General features: G+C 36.7%; 1 protein-coding gene across 1 annotated transcript in view; it reads left to right on the top strand.

The window, feature by feature from the left end:
• The window catches only part of LOC120767463 (dedicator of cytokinesis protein 7), a 66,632-nt gene that overhangs the window by 38,008 nt on the left and 9,063 nt on the right, over positions 1–19,561 (top strand). Inside the window, exon 4 of the mRNA XM_040093551.1 lies at positions 4,866–4,967. Coding sequence (XP_039949485.1) covers positions 4,965–4,967 — 3 coding nt within the window. The 5' untranslated portion in view covers positions 4,866–4,964. The remainder of the gene's footprint in view (positions 1–4,865; positions 4,968–19,561) is intronic.

Below are 19,561 nucleotides of genomic sequence, written 5' to 3'. Positions count from 1 at the left end.
TAAAGGGAAATCACGACCTCAACGATTACGTAAAACACACGATGATAGTTTTGAATTAATGCGCCAGCTAACAGACTATTTACTCATCTAATTTGTCAGTCAACGCTCAGCAGCTTGACTGATTTATTAAATTGCACAGAATCGATCTTATGACTAATTCAAAAGGCAAACATTTCTAATTATAACACTCAAGGGAATATAATAACTAAGAAAAATATAGAGTTGCATATTTAAAAGTATGAAAATGAAAGCAAATTGATTCATCGAAGTTAGTCTGCATAATCGACAATCGTGTGAAAAGCTGATTCGGACATAATTAAAAAGAAAAAATCAAAAAGTATTTGCGATTATTTTATAAAACAAAAACAAAAAAACAAGAGGCAACGTCAATTTCGGTTGCACCAAAGCTATATTATACTTCATAAGTGCATTTCTTAATCATGAGAGAGTATAACAAGATCTTTATCTTGGTTTTAGTCGGCCAGTTGTATTTATATCGAAGAGATGTTTTCCACGGAATTTTATTCCAATTGGTTTGGTAGTGGCTGATATAGGAAATTTCAGAGGGCATAAAATATATATAAAGACCTGAAATTCAAGAATTCTGAAAGTTTTGATATTAGCAATTAATTTTCCTGAAAATGCACTTCCTCACTTTATTATTATGTTTTCCTACTTTTTGAAGTTCAAGATCTTTGAATGGTGAAATTTTCATCAAACGAATAGTCCAAAATTATCTTATACCGTACTATGAAGGGTGAACCAGGCCGAGGTTCCCTACTTTCTTAAAGAAAAAATACAGAAACTTCAAATTTAAAGGGGAATGTTTATTATCAATTGAAATAACATTCTTTGGCATTTATTTTTTGGAGAATATCACTTTCATTCTCTCTCCAATGATCCATTCGTTGAGTACAATTTTCAATGACTCATTTGAGCATTTCGACTGGTAAATAACTGGCGAATGACACGCGTGATGTTTTGCTCCAAATCCTAACTTAACATATCCCCATAGGAAAAAGTCTAACGGTGTGATATCATACAATCTTGGTGGCCAGTCGATCGAACCAAAACGTGGAATTATCTGCTCACCGAAGTGTTCTCTCAATAAATGAATTGATTGATGCCGAGATCACCAGCTTCAATTTTAGGCATCAAATAGTCGGTTATAATGGCGCAATAACGGTTGCATCATTTTTGAAGAAATATGAACCGATGATTCCACCGGCCCACAAATCATACCACACCCTTGTTTTTTCTGAACCAAAATTTTAGCTCCTGAATCTCTTCAGGTTACTCTTCGTCCTAAATGCGGCAATTTTGTTTGTTTACATACGCTTTGAACCTCATCTCCATTTGGTTCGAAAACGTCGGGTCTTCTTGGAACTTGTCAAGGACCCATTGAGCGAAGCGATATCTCTTCGTCTTATTTATGTTATAATAAATGTTTTACGAATACTAAAGGCTGTAATATCTGCAGTTTAGTGATAACCTAAAGTGGTTTTCTATAATTTTGCCCGACAATTTCTCTACTCATATATTCTACCAATACAAAAATATAGAACTTAAAGTTATGAAGCATGACTTGAGCTGGAAATTCAGAACTGTCTGCTCATCGCTCTAACAATTTTTCGTATATTCCTTTGTAGTCTAGCGAAACCGATGATTATAATAAATAATAAGTAAAAGTAATTTCCAAGAATTTATCGGCTATGCCTACCCATTATGAGCAAAATTCGGCTTACAAGAGATGACACTGACAGGCTCGCAAAGTCCAATTTATTCGTCGTAACTTTACGTTAATTATAAATAATATAAAATTAATACATTCGAATATTTCTCCACTAATCACTTTAATGCAAGTCATTTTCTGCATGAGCGTATAATTGTTATTGACACTACAAGTTGGTATGTAAGTATATATGTATGTATGTATGTAAAAACTTTTAAGCCTCGCTGTAGTTAAAGCATAGAAATCATGAAATTCATCACGCCTTAAGTGGTGCTTTATCTTTTTGGTGCCATAAACCATCGCCAATATTAAGCTCCAAGTTATTACTAGCACACTCCCATGTCTATATAAATACATCGTTATTGTTCGTTTAGCACAAAAAAATCTAAAGGAACTTCAAAATAGTATTATTGTGTAATCTTTCTGCGGCATGAATTTGCAAAATTCTCTAGAAAAGAAACATGTTTAACCCCAATTGGCAACAAAACGATTCTGCATGCCAAAAGATTACATCTGAATTTATATTCATACTGACAAATATACTAACAAATTTGTATGTTTATATGATATTCGAGATTTTTCTAAATTAAGTAGGTGAATATATTTTTGTAGACAAATTTTTTGGTGAGAAAATTTTTCTGTTTAAGTAATTGATACGCGAAAAATTAGTTTTGACTTCAGTGGTAGTCTAATTGAGCTAAATCACAACTTCTTAGATGCCATACAATGTCTTAGTCGAATCTACAAACTTTTCTCGCAATAATTCGGTTGTGGCACGTTCTGTGTAGCACATAGCACCATCTTGTTGGAACCACATGTTGCCAAGTTCAACTTCTTCCGATTGCGGCCATAAAAAGTTAGTTATCAGCGATCTATACCGCTCTCCATTGACAGTAACAGTGTCACTAGCTTCAACTGATGCGGTGTGGCTAAAGATTCTAGAGGATTCTTTTTTACAGTGACAAAGAGGAAGAAGAGTTGGAAATATCTAGACACTTTCTTCTCTACTGTCCAGGTTTCACCAGACTAAGGTTGAATCATCTTGGCTGCCATACTTTTTACGAATCCGGTAAATTGGCTGGAATTGATATTAACCGCCTTAATGAGTTTGTGGCAGACTCTAGGCGTTGTGTCGTTAAGCCACGTTTTTTTATCCATACCTAGGGGTTCTGGGCATCAAACGGTCTATAGCAGTTCAAGTGGGATTATTCGTGGCCTCACGAGTTATCAGGCTATTTTCCTAAACTAACATATATATGTATGTATGTACATAACATATAAACACCATAATCATATTGGGAATGTTCCAACCCCTCTCAGCTGCATAAGACCATTCAACTATTTGAAGCAATGGGTGATAAAGAAACACATAAAGTCTGAGCCTTGGAACACCCATATATAGAGGCCCTAATTGCGTATGGGAAACATACTTAAGAGCATCTACGTTATATATGTATGTATATGTAAATAGAGGTAACATTGAAGCATGCAGTGAGAATGTTAAGACATTAGACTATTACTTTTATGAAAGCTTGGCCTTCAGCTGATTGTTATGTAATATTTTCGCGGCTTTCGTTTTGAAATTTTTAGAAATCCATAATAATCGCGTAAAGCTTTCCTTTTTACTATAAATTTGTCCAATAGGTGGCGCAATATAAAAAAATGTATAAAACCTAGTTTTATTAAAATTTTCTTTAATAATTTTTTTTAATATGAAATTTATTATGAATTGCTGAATTTGGCGCGTTTTGAACTAGTTTATTATAAATTTATAAAATAAAGTGTTCTATGTTCCATAATGAGTTTAAAAAAACTTTATACACAAGCTTATTAGCATAACAACAGGTGCCTCACCATGTGTGAATACCCTACTAATCTTGGTATACTTAACCTTGCTGTTGGTCAGAGAAACTGTTATCATTTAAATTAATATTATTAGCTGTTTCAGGCCACTTATCTTCGTTAGGCATTAACTAACATACAAACACACATATGTGAACATACCCACATACATACATATGTACATATATAAGATGGCATGCATTTATAAATGCGTTAAAGCGAAGTGGCCGAAGATTTGGTGTTATTTCCATGCTTTTGATTATTTCTCTCTTCTTTATTAGCAAATTTCAGCTTATTGTTGTTGTTGGCTGCATATTAAAATTTTTAATGAACGGAAGTAACAGCTTCTTCATTTAATTGTTCCGTTTCTTTATAAACATTTTTTTCATTTTTTTCTGTTGTTGTTGCTTTTTAAACGTTATGGTGTATTTGATTGCTGAAATTCGTTGAAACTCCGTAAGGCACCACCAAGCGCCGCACACTTCCGGCTTTGTCATCAGCATTCACTTGTTGCTTATCATCATCTGAAATTAGCTAAAAAAGAAATATTGAAGATATCTGAATGTATGCAGATATGCGAAGAATCTCCTCGTATAGAAAACGCAATATTTGTGGCAGAAAAAAATTAAAAACAAATTATTCGACTGTGTTTTCGTGGTCATTGGCGACCTTAGCAAAGTTTTGGTAAAAAATAATTTTTTAATTTAGCAGTATGAAGTATACAGGCAAGCGACGTCAGCATTTCAAACAGCTGTTTTGTTGTTTTATTAATTAATTAACGTAGAAAATAAATTGTATTTAAATTTGCGTACTCAAAATATTTATAGATTTGTGCTGATATATTCGATTATATATTTTCCATCGGTATTAAGACATGCAGTGCATTAATTAAATTTTTCTGGTATCGGATATATAATTTATGTAGGTATGTATGCAAATATGTATATAATTAATGCAAAGTAAGTTTAAATATGGTTATATATGTATGTGTCTCTAAGCCTTAATCGTCTTTTGATTTAAGCCTTTATGGCACCTAATACAAATTATTGTAGATTTGCTTTAAATTCACAACTGTTTCAGATAGTTGGCGCCACCAGAAACGAATTAATATTTATAAAATTTTTTCCCCCACTTATCATAAATAATTTAGTTTAAGTAAGCAGATGTGTCCAACTTAGATTTTATAATTAATAGCAATTTGCATCTTACTCACTGTCGTAATAAATACATATCCGTACATACTTGTATATTCATAAATGATAAATAATACTATTATGTTTTATTGCTCTAGATATCGGTATGGAGAAGATCACGCAATTGAGATTCTCTCGTTCTAAAACGAGATTCGATTCTTACTATGTAGCTATGAGCAGTGCAGGGATTCCTAAAAATGGTAAGTCGTTTTTTTGATTTTACATACAAGAAAATTATCAACATTTGTTAAATATGTTGTTCTACCGATAGCAAAAATGAGGTCTAAAATCAGTTAGCCTGCCACGCAATCATGATTTCTTGATTTGAAAAAAAAAAAAATAATATTTTGGCCAATAAAATAGTTAACTCTAGAAATCTAGATAGGCAGAAATCTTCTTTTTAAAAGGAATGATCTATTTCAACCTTAAAACAAGGGTCTACTAAATCTCCATTCCTTCCTTCCCTGGTCTCATGCAAAAATAACTAAAAATATCAATTTCAAAACAAAGCCTTCTTGATTTGTTCAAAAGAATGAGTTCAGAATTTTTTCACAAAAAAAAATGGTTTGTTTATAGCTCAATGCCTCAGTCTGACTTGATGGATGAAAAGACGTTTTGTAAGCCTCAAAATGCATAAAAAATAACAATGCTGATATAGCTCCATCTAAAGTATTGCTCCATAATGATAAAAAAAATAGGAAAAAATGTTAACTTCGGTTTACTGAAGCTAAAATACCCTTAGAAAATAAAAAATTTTTATTCAAGAAATTGATTTTGTTCGGTCGGTTCGGTTATGTGATTTGAAATTCGACTTGATGTGATTTGAAATTCGACATGATGTGATTTGGCGAGAAGCTGGTCGCCAGCTGGCTCTATATAAGTAAAGCAGGCACAGTGCCTGGCCAGTGCTTGTCTGACTCTCACGCCGCGATGTAATGTGAATTGGCGCGAAGCTGGCCGCCAGCTGGCTCTATATAAGCAAAGCAGGCACAGTGCCTGGCCAGTGCTTATCTGACTCTCACGCCACGATGTGATGTGATTTGGCGCGAAGCTGGCCGCCATCTAGCTCTATATAAGCAAAGCAGGCACAGTGCTTGGCCAGTGCTTATCTGACTCCCGCGCTGCTAAGTGATGTGAATTGGCACAAAGCTGGCCGCCAGCTGGCTCTATATAAGTAAAGCAGGCACAGTGCCTGGTCAGTGCTTATCTGACTCTCGCGCCGCGATATGATGTGATTTGGCGCGAAGCTGGCCGCCAGCTAGCTCTATATAAGCAAAGCAGGCACAGTGCCTGGCCAGTGCTTATCTGACTCTCGCGCTGCTATGTGATGTGATTTGGCGCGAAGCTGGCCGCCAGCTGGCTCTATATAAGCAAAGCAGGCACAGTGCCTGGCCAGTGCTTATCTGACTCTCACGCCGCGATGTAATGTGAATTGGCGCGAAGCTGGCCGCCAGCTGGCTCTATATAAGCAAAGCAGGCACAGTGCCTGGCCAGTGCTCATGCGACTTTCGCGCTGCTTTGTGATGTGATTTGGCGCGAAGCTGGCCGCCATCTGGCTCTATATAAGCAAAGCAGGCACAGTGCCTGGTCAGTGCTTATCTGACCCTCGCGCCGCGATATGATGTGATTTGGCGCGAAGCTGGCCGCCATCTAGCTCTATATAAGCAAAGCAGGCACAGTGTCTGGCCAGTGCTTATCTGACTCTCACACCGCGATGTGATGTGAATTGGCGCGAAGCTGGCCGCCAGCTGGCTCTATATAAGCAAAGCAGGCACAGTGCCTGGCCAGTGCTTATCTGACTCTCACGCCGCGATGTGATGTGATTTGGCGCGAAGCTGGCCGCCATCTGGCTCTATATAAGCAAAGCAGGCACAGTGCCTGGCCAGTGCTTATCTGACTTTCGCGCTGCTTTGTGATGTGATTTGGCGCGAAGCTGACCGCCAGCTGTGTCTATATAAGCAAAGCAGGCACAGTGCCTGGCCAGTGCTTATCTGACTCTCACGCCACGATGTGATGTGATTTGGCGCGAAGCTGGCCGCCATCTAGCTCTATATAAGCAAAGCAGGCACAGTGCCTGGCCAGTGCTTATCTGACTCTCACGCCGCGATGTAATGTGAATTGGCGCGAAGCTGGCCGCCAGCTGGCTCTATATAAGCAAAGCAGGCACAGTGCCTGGCCAGTGCTTATCTGACTTTCGCGCTGCTTTGTGATGTGATTTGGCGCGAAGCTGGCCGCCAGCTGGCTCTATATAAGCAAAGCAGGCACAGTGCCTGGTCAGTGCTTATCTGACTCTCGCGCCGCGATGTGATGTGATTTGGCGCAAAGCTGGCCGCCAGCTAGCTCTATAAAAGCAAAGCAGGCACAGTGCCTGGTCAGTGCTTATCTGACTCTCGCGCCGCGATGTGATGTGATTTGGCGCAAAGCTGGCCGCCAGCTAGCTCTATATAAGCAAAGCAGGCACACTGCCTGGCCAGTTCTCATGCGACTTTCGCGCTGCTTTGTGATGTGATTTGGCGCGAAGCTGGCCGCCATCTGGCTCTATATAAGCAAAGCAGGCACAGTGCCTGGCCAGTGCTCATGTGACTTTCGCGCTGCTTTGTGATGTGATTTGGCGCGAAGCTGGCCGCCATCTGGCTCTATATAAGCAAAGCAGGCACAGTGCCTGGCCAGTGCTCATGTGACTTTCGCGCTGCTTTGTGATGTGATTTGGCGCGAAGCTGGCCGCCATCTGGCTCTATATAAGCAAAGCAGGCACAGTGCCTGGCCAGTGCTTATCTGACTCTCACGCCACGATGTGATGTGATTTGGCGCGAAGCTGACCGCCAGCTGTGTCTATATAAGCAAAGCAGGCACAGTGCCTGGCCAGTGCTTATCTGACTCTCGCGCCGCGATGTGATGTGATTTGGCGCGAAGCTGGCCGCCAGCTGGCTCTATATAAGCAAAGCAGGCACAGTGCCTGGCCAGTGCTTATCTGACTCTCACGCCGCGATGTGATGTGAATTGGCGCGAAGCTGGCCGCCAGCTGGCTCTATATAAGCAAAGCAGGCACAGTGCATGGCCAGTGCTTATCTGACTCTCGCGCCGCGATGTGATGTGATTTGGCGCGAAGCTGGCCGCCAGCTGGCTCTATATAAGCAAAGCAGGCACAGTGCCTGGCCAGTGCTTATCTGACTCTCACGCCACGATGTGATGTGATTTGGCGCGAAGCTGGCCGCCATCTAGCTCTATATAAGCAAAGCAGGCACACTGCCTGGCCAGTGCTCATGTGACTTTCGCGCTGCTTTCTGATGTGATTTGGCCTGGCCGCCAGGTGTCTCTACATAAGCAAAGCAGGCACAGTGCATGGCCAGTGCTTATCTGACTCTCGCGCCGCGATGTGATGTGATTTGGCGCCAAGCTGGCCGCCAGCTGGCTCTATATAAGCAAAGCAGGCATTGTGCCTGGCCAGTGCTTATCTGACTCTCACGCCGCGATGTGATGTGAATTGGCGCGAAGCTGGCCGCCAGCTGGCTCTATATAAGCAAAGCAGACACAGTGCCTGTCCAGTGCTTATCTGACTCTCACGCCGCGATGTGATGTGAATTGGCGCGAAGCTGGCCGCCAGCTGGCTCTATATAAGCAAAGCAGGCACAGTGCCTGGTCAGTGCTTATCTGACTCTCGCTCCGCGATGTGATGTGATTTGGCGCAAAGCTGGCCGCAAGCTGGCTCTATATAAGCAAAGCAGGCACAGTGCCTGGCCAGTGCTTATCTGACTCTCGCGCTGCTTTGTGATGTGATTTGGCTCGAAGCTGGCCGCCATCTGGCTCTATATAAGCAAAGCAGGCACAGTGCCTGGCCAGTGCTCATGCGACTTTCGCGCTGCTTTGTGATGTGATTTGGCGCGAAGCTGGCCGCCATCTGGCTCTACATAAGCAAAGCAGGCACAGTGCCTGGTCAGTGCTTATCTGACTCTCGCGCCGCGATGTGATGTGATTTGGCGCAAAGCTGGCCGCCAGCTAGCTCTATATAAGCAAAGCAGGCACAGTGCCTGGCCAGTGCTTATCTGACTCTCACGCCGCGATGTAATGTGAATTGGCGCGAAGCTGGCCGCCAGCTGGCTCTATATAAGCAAAGCAGGCACAGTGCCTGGCCAGTGCTCATGTGACTCTCGCGCTGCTTTGTGATGTGATTTGGCGCGAAGCTGGCCGCCATCTAGCTCTATATAAGCAAAGCAGGCACAGTGCCTGGCCAGTGCTTATCTGACTCTCGCGCCGCGATGTGATGTGATTTGGCGCCAAGCTGACCACCAGCTGGCTCTATTTAAGCAAAGCAGGCACAGTGCCTGGCCAGTGCTTAGGTGACACTCCCGGCGCGATGTTATGTGATTTGAAAGTCACGAGGTAAATGCACGCCTCGATATAATGTGATTTGAATCTGTACAATTTCTTCGAAGATTAAAACAAAAATCAGTATTATTACGACAGTTTTCTTCGATGAACGAGGTGTGGTGCGCTCTGAACTTCGTACAAAGAAGCCGGAATTATGAATGCCCTGTCGCGTACTGCATTAATTCTTCGTTATTGTTTCGCAAAGTTTTCAGCCCCTATTGTGCCTCAACTACCGCATTCGCCTGATTTAGCTCCGTGTTACTTCGTACTATTCAGCAAATTCAAACGACCGCTCCGGGAGAACGGTTTTGAGTCATTTGAAGGCATTAAACGTGAATCTCTTCGCGCATTGATGGCTATTCCTGTTTCGATGAATCTTACTTTACTGTTTTTTACTTGGAGGGAGATGACATAGTTTTTGAAGAATAAGTAAGAAAGAGTTTTGAAATTATGGACAATTTTTTTTTCATACTTATATATATATATTTTATAGGGTCTCGAACGTTTTCTTCTGGATGTTACAAACTCCGTAGCAAACTAAATGTACCCTTTCAGAGTATAATTAAGAGAATTCTGAAACAAGCGCAATATCTTCAACGAAATCATCAGAGCTTAGTTGTATAGAAAAATATAGCTAATAAATTAATAATAATTAATAAAAATTATTAATAATAATGACAAAACAAGTAATTTTTCATTTTCAAACCAAATGTTTTGAAGTTAATTTATACCTACAATTACATAATAAGCTTATTTTCCTAAAACTATTTTCACTATATTTTATTTCTGGCATTTTTTTGGTTATGTTAAGTAGTCACCAGCCTAACTGGCAGCTATAAATATGGGTCACGCGTATCTAAGTTTTTCTTTCAATTTTTTATTTACCCCTTTGATTTTACTTATTTTTGTGTTTGCCTTACATGGTTTTAATTCAATAGTGTTTTGTTTCTTCTCAGTTCACAAGTAAGAGTCACTAAGAGTCGTATGCTAATTACACTAATATCAACTTAAGAGGCTTATCGCCATTTTAGTGTAGCAGTTGTATTGCAGAAAAATGTGTTAGCAAAGTTCAGCTGGTGGATATAAAATATATATGTATGTATATAGTATATAAATAATGAAAACATCACCGGCATTACCACAGAGCGACGTGTGTGAATTATGTTTTATGTTTTTGTTTAAATTATACGTAAATACCTACACATACATAAACACTGGTCGAGCCCATTGTTTGACGACTTTTGATGTGTTAACATCTGCCTTTGATTGATATTCAAATTTTGCTATTCGTAACTCTTTTCGGCACATTTGCATTTGTATACAAACTACATATTGGATATGAATACATATGAAATAAAGTCGTGTGGATGTGTATGCGTATTAACAAATCCCGCTGCTGTTTGTTTTATTGAACTCATAGGCATTTCGAAATGTTGAATACTCGTATTACAAAAGAAGTGACAAAACTGCCGGAACAGCAATGATTACTTTAATAGCTAGACAATGTGTCCACCCAAATTCCATTCAAAGTATTATAAACATATATGAATATATGAATGGACATACATACATACAATTAGAGTGAAAAATAATATAAACTATTGTTTATTATATTTTTATGCTCTTATATCGAATTAGACTATAGATGAAGCGTGGCTGAGATTTTAGGATTCATATATGTATGTATTTCTAAACTCTTAATTATGATATTCGTAGATATGTTATACTATAAGTGAAAATTGTAATTTAGTGCACCGAAACTTTTGGTTCACCTCCCTTAGATCGCAACCTTCAGCGGATCTAGAAAAACTTTACGAATTCACCTAATTTTTCGAATGTGTTTACGAACCTTTTTTTAATTTTTTGCAGTTAGTTTGCTTTTCGGGAGGTTTTACAAATATTTTTTTTTTTTTATTGTCACGTTTGCTTTGAAAATGCTTAGTTACACGAGAATTATTCAGGAAATATTGCGTAGTCGAAAAAGTCCTTTTGTATTTCTAATAAAATTTTGTCTAATTTATAATTTTATTTTTATAATAATAAATAAATAAAAAAATATGTACCATTTTGGTCGACCACTTTTTGCCATTTTTTCGCTAGAGACATTATTCTATCAGTGTAAAACTTTCATCAGTGTAAATCGAAATTTCGAAACTTCCCGAACGGAAGCGAGCGAACCATTGTTGTGCTACATGAACTAATAACGCATCGTCTCCGTAAATTTCACAAATTTCTTTAGGGCTTGCGTGGTATTCTTCCCTTTTTTACACCAAATTTCTTCATTATTATACCCTGAACAGGGTTTATTAAGTTTGTAACACCCAGAAGTTAGCGTCGGAGACCCTTTAAGGTATATCTATAAATGATCAGTATGTTGAGTCCGTCTGTCTGTCTGTATATATACGAACTAGTCCCTCAGTTTTTAAGATATCGTTTTGAAATTTTGCAAACGTCATTTTCTCTTCAAGAAGCTGCTCATTTGTCGGAACTGCCGATATCGGACCACTATAACATAGTGGTATAGCTGCAAACAAACTGAACGATCGGAATCAAGTTTTTGAATGGAAAACTTTCACATTTGACAAGATATATTCATATTTGTTATGAGTTATTGCTAATATAAATAATATAATATAGGAAGAAATTGTTCAGATCGGATTACTATAATATATAGATTCCAAACAAACTGAACACATAGTTACTAAAAGAAATGCAACTGTGAAGAGTACATTAGCTTCGGTGCAGCCGAAGTTAACGTTTTTTTTAGTTTTCACTAATTTTTGAAGAGCTGTAACTTTTTTTCAACTTCCCCGATTTTTTTTTTTTGGTTAAATGAAGCTTTCCAACACTATATGGTATGGACCACTGGAAATATACGACTGCAATGGCATCTATTGACAAAATACGAAAAGGCTTTTTCGACTATCCCTATCACAGTGTTCAAATAAAATGCAACGTGCTCGAGAGAAAAGACATTTTCAAACCCTTCAAATAATCGCCTTATCTTAAGACCATTATTTTTATTGATTCACAAACTTATCCGACGATTTTAGACCCTCGTGAATCTCGCCCAACCGGCTGATCAAAAGTATACGATTTGATTTGTCCGCGTAAATCAGAGCCTTAGTAAAAAAATGTCTTTATCGCCTGTCTCACCAAGCAGCCAACCTGGCTGTACTACTCCAGGAAAACATATTCTCTAGAATCTGATTATAACGCCAATAATAGTCAAAACAAATTTAAGGGGTTAGTAGTGTAATCCTTTTTCAATTTTTTTTTTTTATCTTTTCTGTTCCCTTATACCCTTAGAATTAATGTAGAAACCCACTTTATCATTAGAAGGTTTCGAAAAAGACCCAAAAATAATAATACCGCTCGACATTCGGAGCGCTCGGAGTGCACACCTCAAACTTTAAACGCGTTTTTCTCAAAAAACACTTTTTTAAACTGGTGGACCTGACTCCGGTCAAACTACTCAACCGATTTGCTTAATTTTTTTTTAATGTTCACAAAACGCCTGGCTATCGTCCCTTACTTTTTTATAATTTATTGACAATGTTTAAATTCTTCAAATTTATGTTAAAAACGTAGGGAAAAATTAAAAAAAAAAACGTAAATTACTTTTTTATTTATCAACATTTTTTCATGATTCTAGTAGGGACGATAACCAATCACGTACCTATTAAGAATAAATTGGGTTTTTGTGTTTCAGATGATCCAAACATGAGGAATCGTGCCCGCCAGTGAAAAACGCATCTCATTCACCCAGCCAATTCCGAAAAAATTTATTTATACACTCCACTATATATCTCATGATATGTAAAAAAAGTTCTATTGTAGAATAAAAATTTCTATGAAAAAAAGTCAAAAAAACAGGCCAGATTACCTTACTGACCCCTTAAAAAAGTAAGGACTTGCAAGACTTAAACACTAAAATAGGTGATTTAAGAGGACAACCATCAACAGCAAAGCAATTTTTAGCCTTCTGTAGCGTTTCATGCAAATTATAGTGATTTATTTATGTGCAGCAATCAGAGCGACCGCAAATCACCACTAATTGTGCGAGCGGTGCGTGGATCCCAATTGGCAGATTCAATGAAATAAAAATAATTTAAAAGTAAAAAAATATTTTATTAAATTAATAAAATGAAATGAAAAACCTAAATCGCTCAATCACGCGCTCAATTAATATGCGAACGCACATTATTTACTGACAGCTAGGTTGGCTGCGAAATTTATTTATGGCATTTAAATGCTCTTAACGTTTTTTGTTGTAGTTTTTGCATTTACTTTTTAATTTCTCGAATATTTATGCATATGTTTCTCTTAATCGTTAATTTCATAAAATATGCGCAAGGTCAGCTAAGAGTGCGTGAGGAGGAATCTCTAAGCCATTCAAAATTTTATATTTTAGAGGGTAAAAATAATCGATGAAACGCGATCAGCAAATGTATATAAATAATTATTTATGTGGGTATGTATATATGTATGTATGCTTAGCACATTTAGAAATACTCAAGTTGAAACAGACAAAAAAGTGCACAAGGAACTGTTAACCAATAATGGATAAGCGCCAAGTTCACGGCAATTTTAATTATATAGGTACATATGTATGTATGTATGTATATATATTATAAGTACAGCAGATGTACATTTATTCATATCTACATCAATAATATTGATTTTTTTTATTGCTGCTGCTGAGTCACAATCGTGGTGAACGCATGACTATATTTATTATATTGATTTCAAAATTAAAAACTCACAAATTTTCCCAAAAACGTTTAATTTGAAATTTTATGAACGTCATAACGCTGATTTAAACTCTTATAACTAACCTCAAGGAAATACACTGCACGTCATTTAAAAAGTTACACACAATTATTCATCAGTTCATAATTACGACTATCATGGCGATACCGCCCACAATTATATGGTATTTCATATTTCACAAACTTCCTGATCGATTTTAAGCAAATACAAGTAAAACTTTAACTTCAAAGCTATAATACCCTTCACGCATTTCCTATAGTATAAAATGGTAAAAAAAGATCTTTTATTTTTCTTTATCGTAATTTTGATCTGTCAACAGGATGTTCGATAATTATAGCGTTGCCTTCTATAATAATCGATGCCAAATTTTGTGGAGGTAATTCCTCAAATAAAAAAGTTTTCAATACAATAACTTGATTTGTATCGGTCAGTTTATATGCTATAGTGATCCAATATTGAGGTTTGCGACAAATGAACAACTTATTCAGAGGATAAGGATATGCGCAAAATTTCACATCGATATCTGAAAAACGGAGAGAGTTGGCGTATATACAGACAGATGAAAAGACATAGGGACATGGCTATATCAACTCAGCTCGTCCCACTAATATTTTAAATATGTGTATATTTCGTTTAAAGGTGTTACAAACTTCGTGGCATACTTAATATACCCTCTCTAGAAACTCTCTATCCTATTGGATCATATCATCTTCTATTCGAAAAAGCTGCATCGCTTCAGGCAAATCGAAGGAATGATGATCGAAGGAATGATAAAATTATTTGACAAAGAGGTGGTTTCTAAAAAAAATCAATTTTTACCAAAATTTCGGCCTTAAATAAAATATATGTCGGTGAAAAAAATTTTTCGATTAATTACTAAAAAATATATTTAAGAAGCTCGTATTAAAACTTGAGACTAATCCGTTTAGCCGTTTTCGAGTAATGTTGGTCATCGACTTTAAAAACACCATTTTGAGAAAAACTTGTTTTAAATTTTAAATGCATTTCCAAGCACTCTGAAACGCCTTTTCAAATTTGCGTGTAACTTCGAAAATACTCGCCGGATCGATATATAAAAAAAAAACGATTTTTTGAAAATTCGAACTGCATACAACCCCTAAATCTGAACATATCTGAGGTCATAAGTTTCTCAAAAACCATAAATCGCTTATAGTATTTTACTAGCACCTCTGATTTCTGATTTACATTAAAGGACACACAGTAAATAGGTGGAAAGCCTCGACCAAACTTCTAAAACGAATCCGGCCAGAGAAGGTCGTCCGCCATCCACATCCGTTCACCTCAATTTGTCGCAAAGCGTTAAGAGACAAGCCAAAAAAAAATGTTCAGTGAACTCGATGAAGGGTTTCGATGTCAATAACCCGCCGGTTGTAAATTCTATAAGTATGTCACACGCACAGTCGTAAAAAATATCCAGTTATCAACGGTCGACGTGCGGATTTCCTACCGCATTAATTAGTTAATAATTTTCATGTTTCACTTTCGATTGTCAGCGACAAAGTTATTGCAATATAAATTATGGTGGTGATGGTAACGGTGTGCATTTCTGGATATTAAAAGTGCATTTTCCAAAAATTCAGCACAGACATATAGTTTTTTTTTTGTTTTATTTCACCTTCAAGTGTGTAGGTGTTTATATGCAAATGGCCTGTCCAGTATTATATAAATGAATGGCAGGTGTTTAAGGTTAAGCTGACGGCGAGTTGAAATTGGGTTCTTGACCGCATCAGTTTTGTCCCTCAAAGTGTTCGCCGTCAAGGTTGTGATGTAAAAAGGTATAAAAAGGAAATATTTTGTCAATGCAATTTTAATGTCTGCTTTTGCATTATAAATGCGTAAAAAATGAAAAACGGCAAAAACAATAGCTCTCAGAAAGAAGTGCTAAAGATGTGTGAAAAATTGGCAAAAAACAATCAAAAATGCAAGTCTGATTGGCGGAAGTTGATATGCGCCTCCATGTGTATCGATATGCAAATGCATTAAGAACTCACTTGTATGCTAATGTGCAAAAGATTTATCTTTATCGGTTTTTCGCATTTCAATTGGCGCAGAAATCACATCCATAAACATAAATTAAACCCAGTATGTAGTACTAAAACGTGGCTGACTTTAATATAGCTGTCTAAAATAAAACCATTTAATAAATTGTCCCTTCAAAATATGCTTTTGGTTAGATCAGGGATCATAAATATACTTAATATACCGTATATGGCAGTCTACAAGGAATTTGGCGCAAAAGTGCGTGAGACTACAGCCACTTATACTAACCTCTGGTAGTATAACTCATTTCAGCTTCAAGGTAATGAGTGAGAAGCCACTACTTAAACTCGCTACATAAGACCTTATTTATAGTAGCGCTGAGATAATAGTCGGTGGAGTAGATGTACTCATGGCAATTTTCTTCATATACTTCATCCATAGACCATGACTCTTATCAACTGCAAGAGAATACTTCTTATATCTAATTTAGGATCATAAAGTCAAAAAATGTCTAAGTTTACTTCGAGATCTTAAAGAAATACTACCATCATTAGAGCTCAGACTTTGAGCGAACAATTAGGGCCAACTATATAGATCATTCTATAGTTTTTGTGGAAAAGGAAAAAATTCTTGTATGTATAAATACTGCAATTTTGTCATTAAAAATGCTCCAGAAACTGACCGTACCCAAGACTTCTGATTCATATCATACATGTGCGTTAACGAATTGCGTCAGTCGGTCATAGCTCGGTTGAAAATTTCAAATCTTCGGATGAATTGCTTATGTGGAAAGGCTACACTTTAAATCCATCAGTCCTCCTTATCAACTCAGAGCAACTCAGTCAGAATTGTGAATAAGCACTCCGAATTGATTGAAATCCGAATTTTCGAATGTTCTAAAAGGCAGCTCGCATTATTAGAAGGCATTGTAACCGTTGTCCCAAACAGACGCATCGTTTTTCCACATGCTTTAAATTGTATTAAAAAAGCAAGGTCATTGTCATTCATCCCAACAAATGCTAAATTAGGCTGAGTATGAAACTGGAGTGTGAAATCTTCTTCTGAGGCACTATGAACAAGACCGGGTCCGTTCCGAAAACCACTTTTCGTGAAAGAAACGACTGACGTACAATTTTGACTCGGCAAAAGTCGTTTAAGTAAGTAGAAGAAGAACATGTGAGCCTCTTAGTCTACGATCTGTAGTCTCCTACGTTTGTCATGGAAAGTTTATAAAACAAAACGTACAAAAATTTGCCAAATTCGACGCAATCGGAAAAACTATTAAAATAATTCAGTAGAGCTACATTAAAAAACAATATATTTTGAAAAATAATGAAAGGAAGTCTGTCAACGCTATGCATATAGATACTGATAAGAAATCGCAAAAAAAGAAGAGAGGGAAATATATAATATAGATATTATATCAGACTGGATATTCTAAATTTCATGGAACATCTCGGCAGTCTTACTTTCGGCGACCAGGAGACACAGCCGAAACTGACATTTGCCGTTTCAGCAAATTTGTTATAAGCTCTAAAGACTTTGTCGTTCTTTAAGGGTCTTCTGATCTATTATATAGGAGTTTTTGGTAACACAACGGACTGACGTTCTAAGCTGTCAAAGTGAGATCCCTGTTTGGATCGACCTCTTAACCTAACCTAAAATTCTAAAAGTACATCAAAGAAAGTTTCTGAATAAGACTGAATGAAAGTGTAGTAGAGTAAACGCGAATATTTTGTACTTCCAGTGACTGTCGAATTGAAGTAACACAGGCCTAAAGCCAGTGGCTGTGAGTACGAATCCGCCATTTATCTACATAAAGGAAGTACTATATGTAGATTATATACGTCATGATTAAGAAGCTTTGGTAAATCTGACATGATCACTCGTAAAAAAAAAAATTATTTATTTTTATGCTATGTTTGCATTCCATCTTGCTTATTATGGTTTTCTGTCGCCTTCTTGGTATGTACATATGTATATATGTATGTACATACGAATATTTGACAGACGGTGTTCGCATCAAAGTGAAAGGATCACGATATAACAATCAGAAAAAATTTAATTTGAATTTGAGCACATAAAATGTATAAGAATACATACATACATACATACAGACATGCAGAAAAACAAGAAATAGCACAGAGATCAACGCACGGCACAGAACGGTGCAGAAGCGTGAATCCATAAATAACCGATTTCATAATAACACTTCTAATGTTATTTGATCTGCGTCGTGTCGCAGCATCTTCTTTCATAATCTTTAATTATCTAGCGTGGCTGAATTCGAGCGTCATACTTTGAACTAATGTAGAATTGCAGAGCTCGAACAACAAGTGAATGCTAGGCTACACATTCACCTTACAATACAGACCCACCGACTCGTCTATATAATTTGGCAGAAGATGGAACTCGTTTGCCTCAACCTTGAAATCATGTGACAAAACACGAACAAGCGATGCGATCGTGTTCTCTCTTTTTTTTTTGAGACTTATTATTACTTGGTGTGAGTGTTTGTGTTTGTTGCCTTTCCAAACGGAACTACACGAAAGCCCCAAATCACAAACGAATTAATTAAATTCGATTTACAGACGTCCGATTTTTTTATTTAGTAAATCGTAAACGGAATTAAATGTAAGAATAAATTAATAAAAATAAATAAATAAATAAATTTATTGTCAGAATCATTTAAAGTTCAATATTTGTATGTATGTATGTACTAGTATATGTATGTGTAATAAATTTTGATGAATATCAGATATTATTCACATAGAGATGTGCATATGTACATACTTATGTATGTGTATATTGTTGATAAATCACGTGTTTGTGCGTTTTGATGTTTGTTTTTGAGATAGCAATCAAAAGAGAACGTAAAATTTGTATATATGTACATATGTATGTTGCATATACATATGTATTTTACAAAAATAAATTAAAATTATGCATGTAGGCTGACTTTGATGAATGATGCGATTAAATGAATTTTTTAAATATTCTGCGCTTGAAAAAAAACGAAGAAATATCCCTAATATTTATTTATGAGTATGTTATTGGCAAGAATTAAATCTGTCGGTTTCCCTTCAAAAATCTTTCGCGATTTAAACGCGTTTTTATCGATACTACTATTTTTTCGCAATTACTCAAGTTCTAATCTGGCGATTTACTTAAAATATGGCATGAATGCACATCTCTCTATCACATGAAGTATCAAAAAATAAAAAAATGAACTTTTTAATATTTTTAAAAAATTTTACAAAGTTAAAAAATTACTGAAAAAAATCTTTCTTTCCTTTATTTCTAAGGAAAACAATTCCTATTTTATAAAAAAAAATAAATTAATTCAGTTTTGCAGCTTCTTGTGGTTGGACATTCATACTTATCAGGAATACATCATTGTTTTATTTTTTTTAGATGGCTAGATCGGTCAATTTTGAGATTAATAAAATTCAAAGAATATTTTTCATGGTAATAATGTGCCCTTTAGTCAAAATGGATAAAATCAGGTCAATAATTCCCCTATCCCATCAATATCTGAATTCTCGTTAGGCAACTCAGTAAGCATATTTTTCTGTTAATACTAAGTCGTGGTAACATTGATGAAATAAAGGCAGTACTTTCCCTAACCCCCAATAGGTGCATACATACATAT

The sequence above is a fragment of the Bactrocera tryoni genome, chromosome 2, assembly GCF_016617805.1.
Source record: "Bactrocera tryoni isolate S06 chromosome 2, CSIRO_BtryS06_freeze2, whole genome shotgun sequence".
In the NCBI taxonomy this organism is placed as follows: Eukaryota; Metazoa; Arthropoda; class Insecta; order Diptera; family Tephritidae; genus Bactrocera; species Bactrocera tryoni.
Note: the sequence above shows the minus strand (reverse complement) of the source record. Positions and strands in the feature narration are given on the sequence as shown.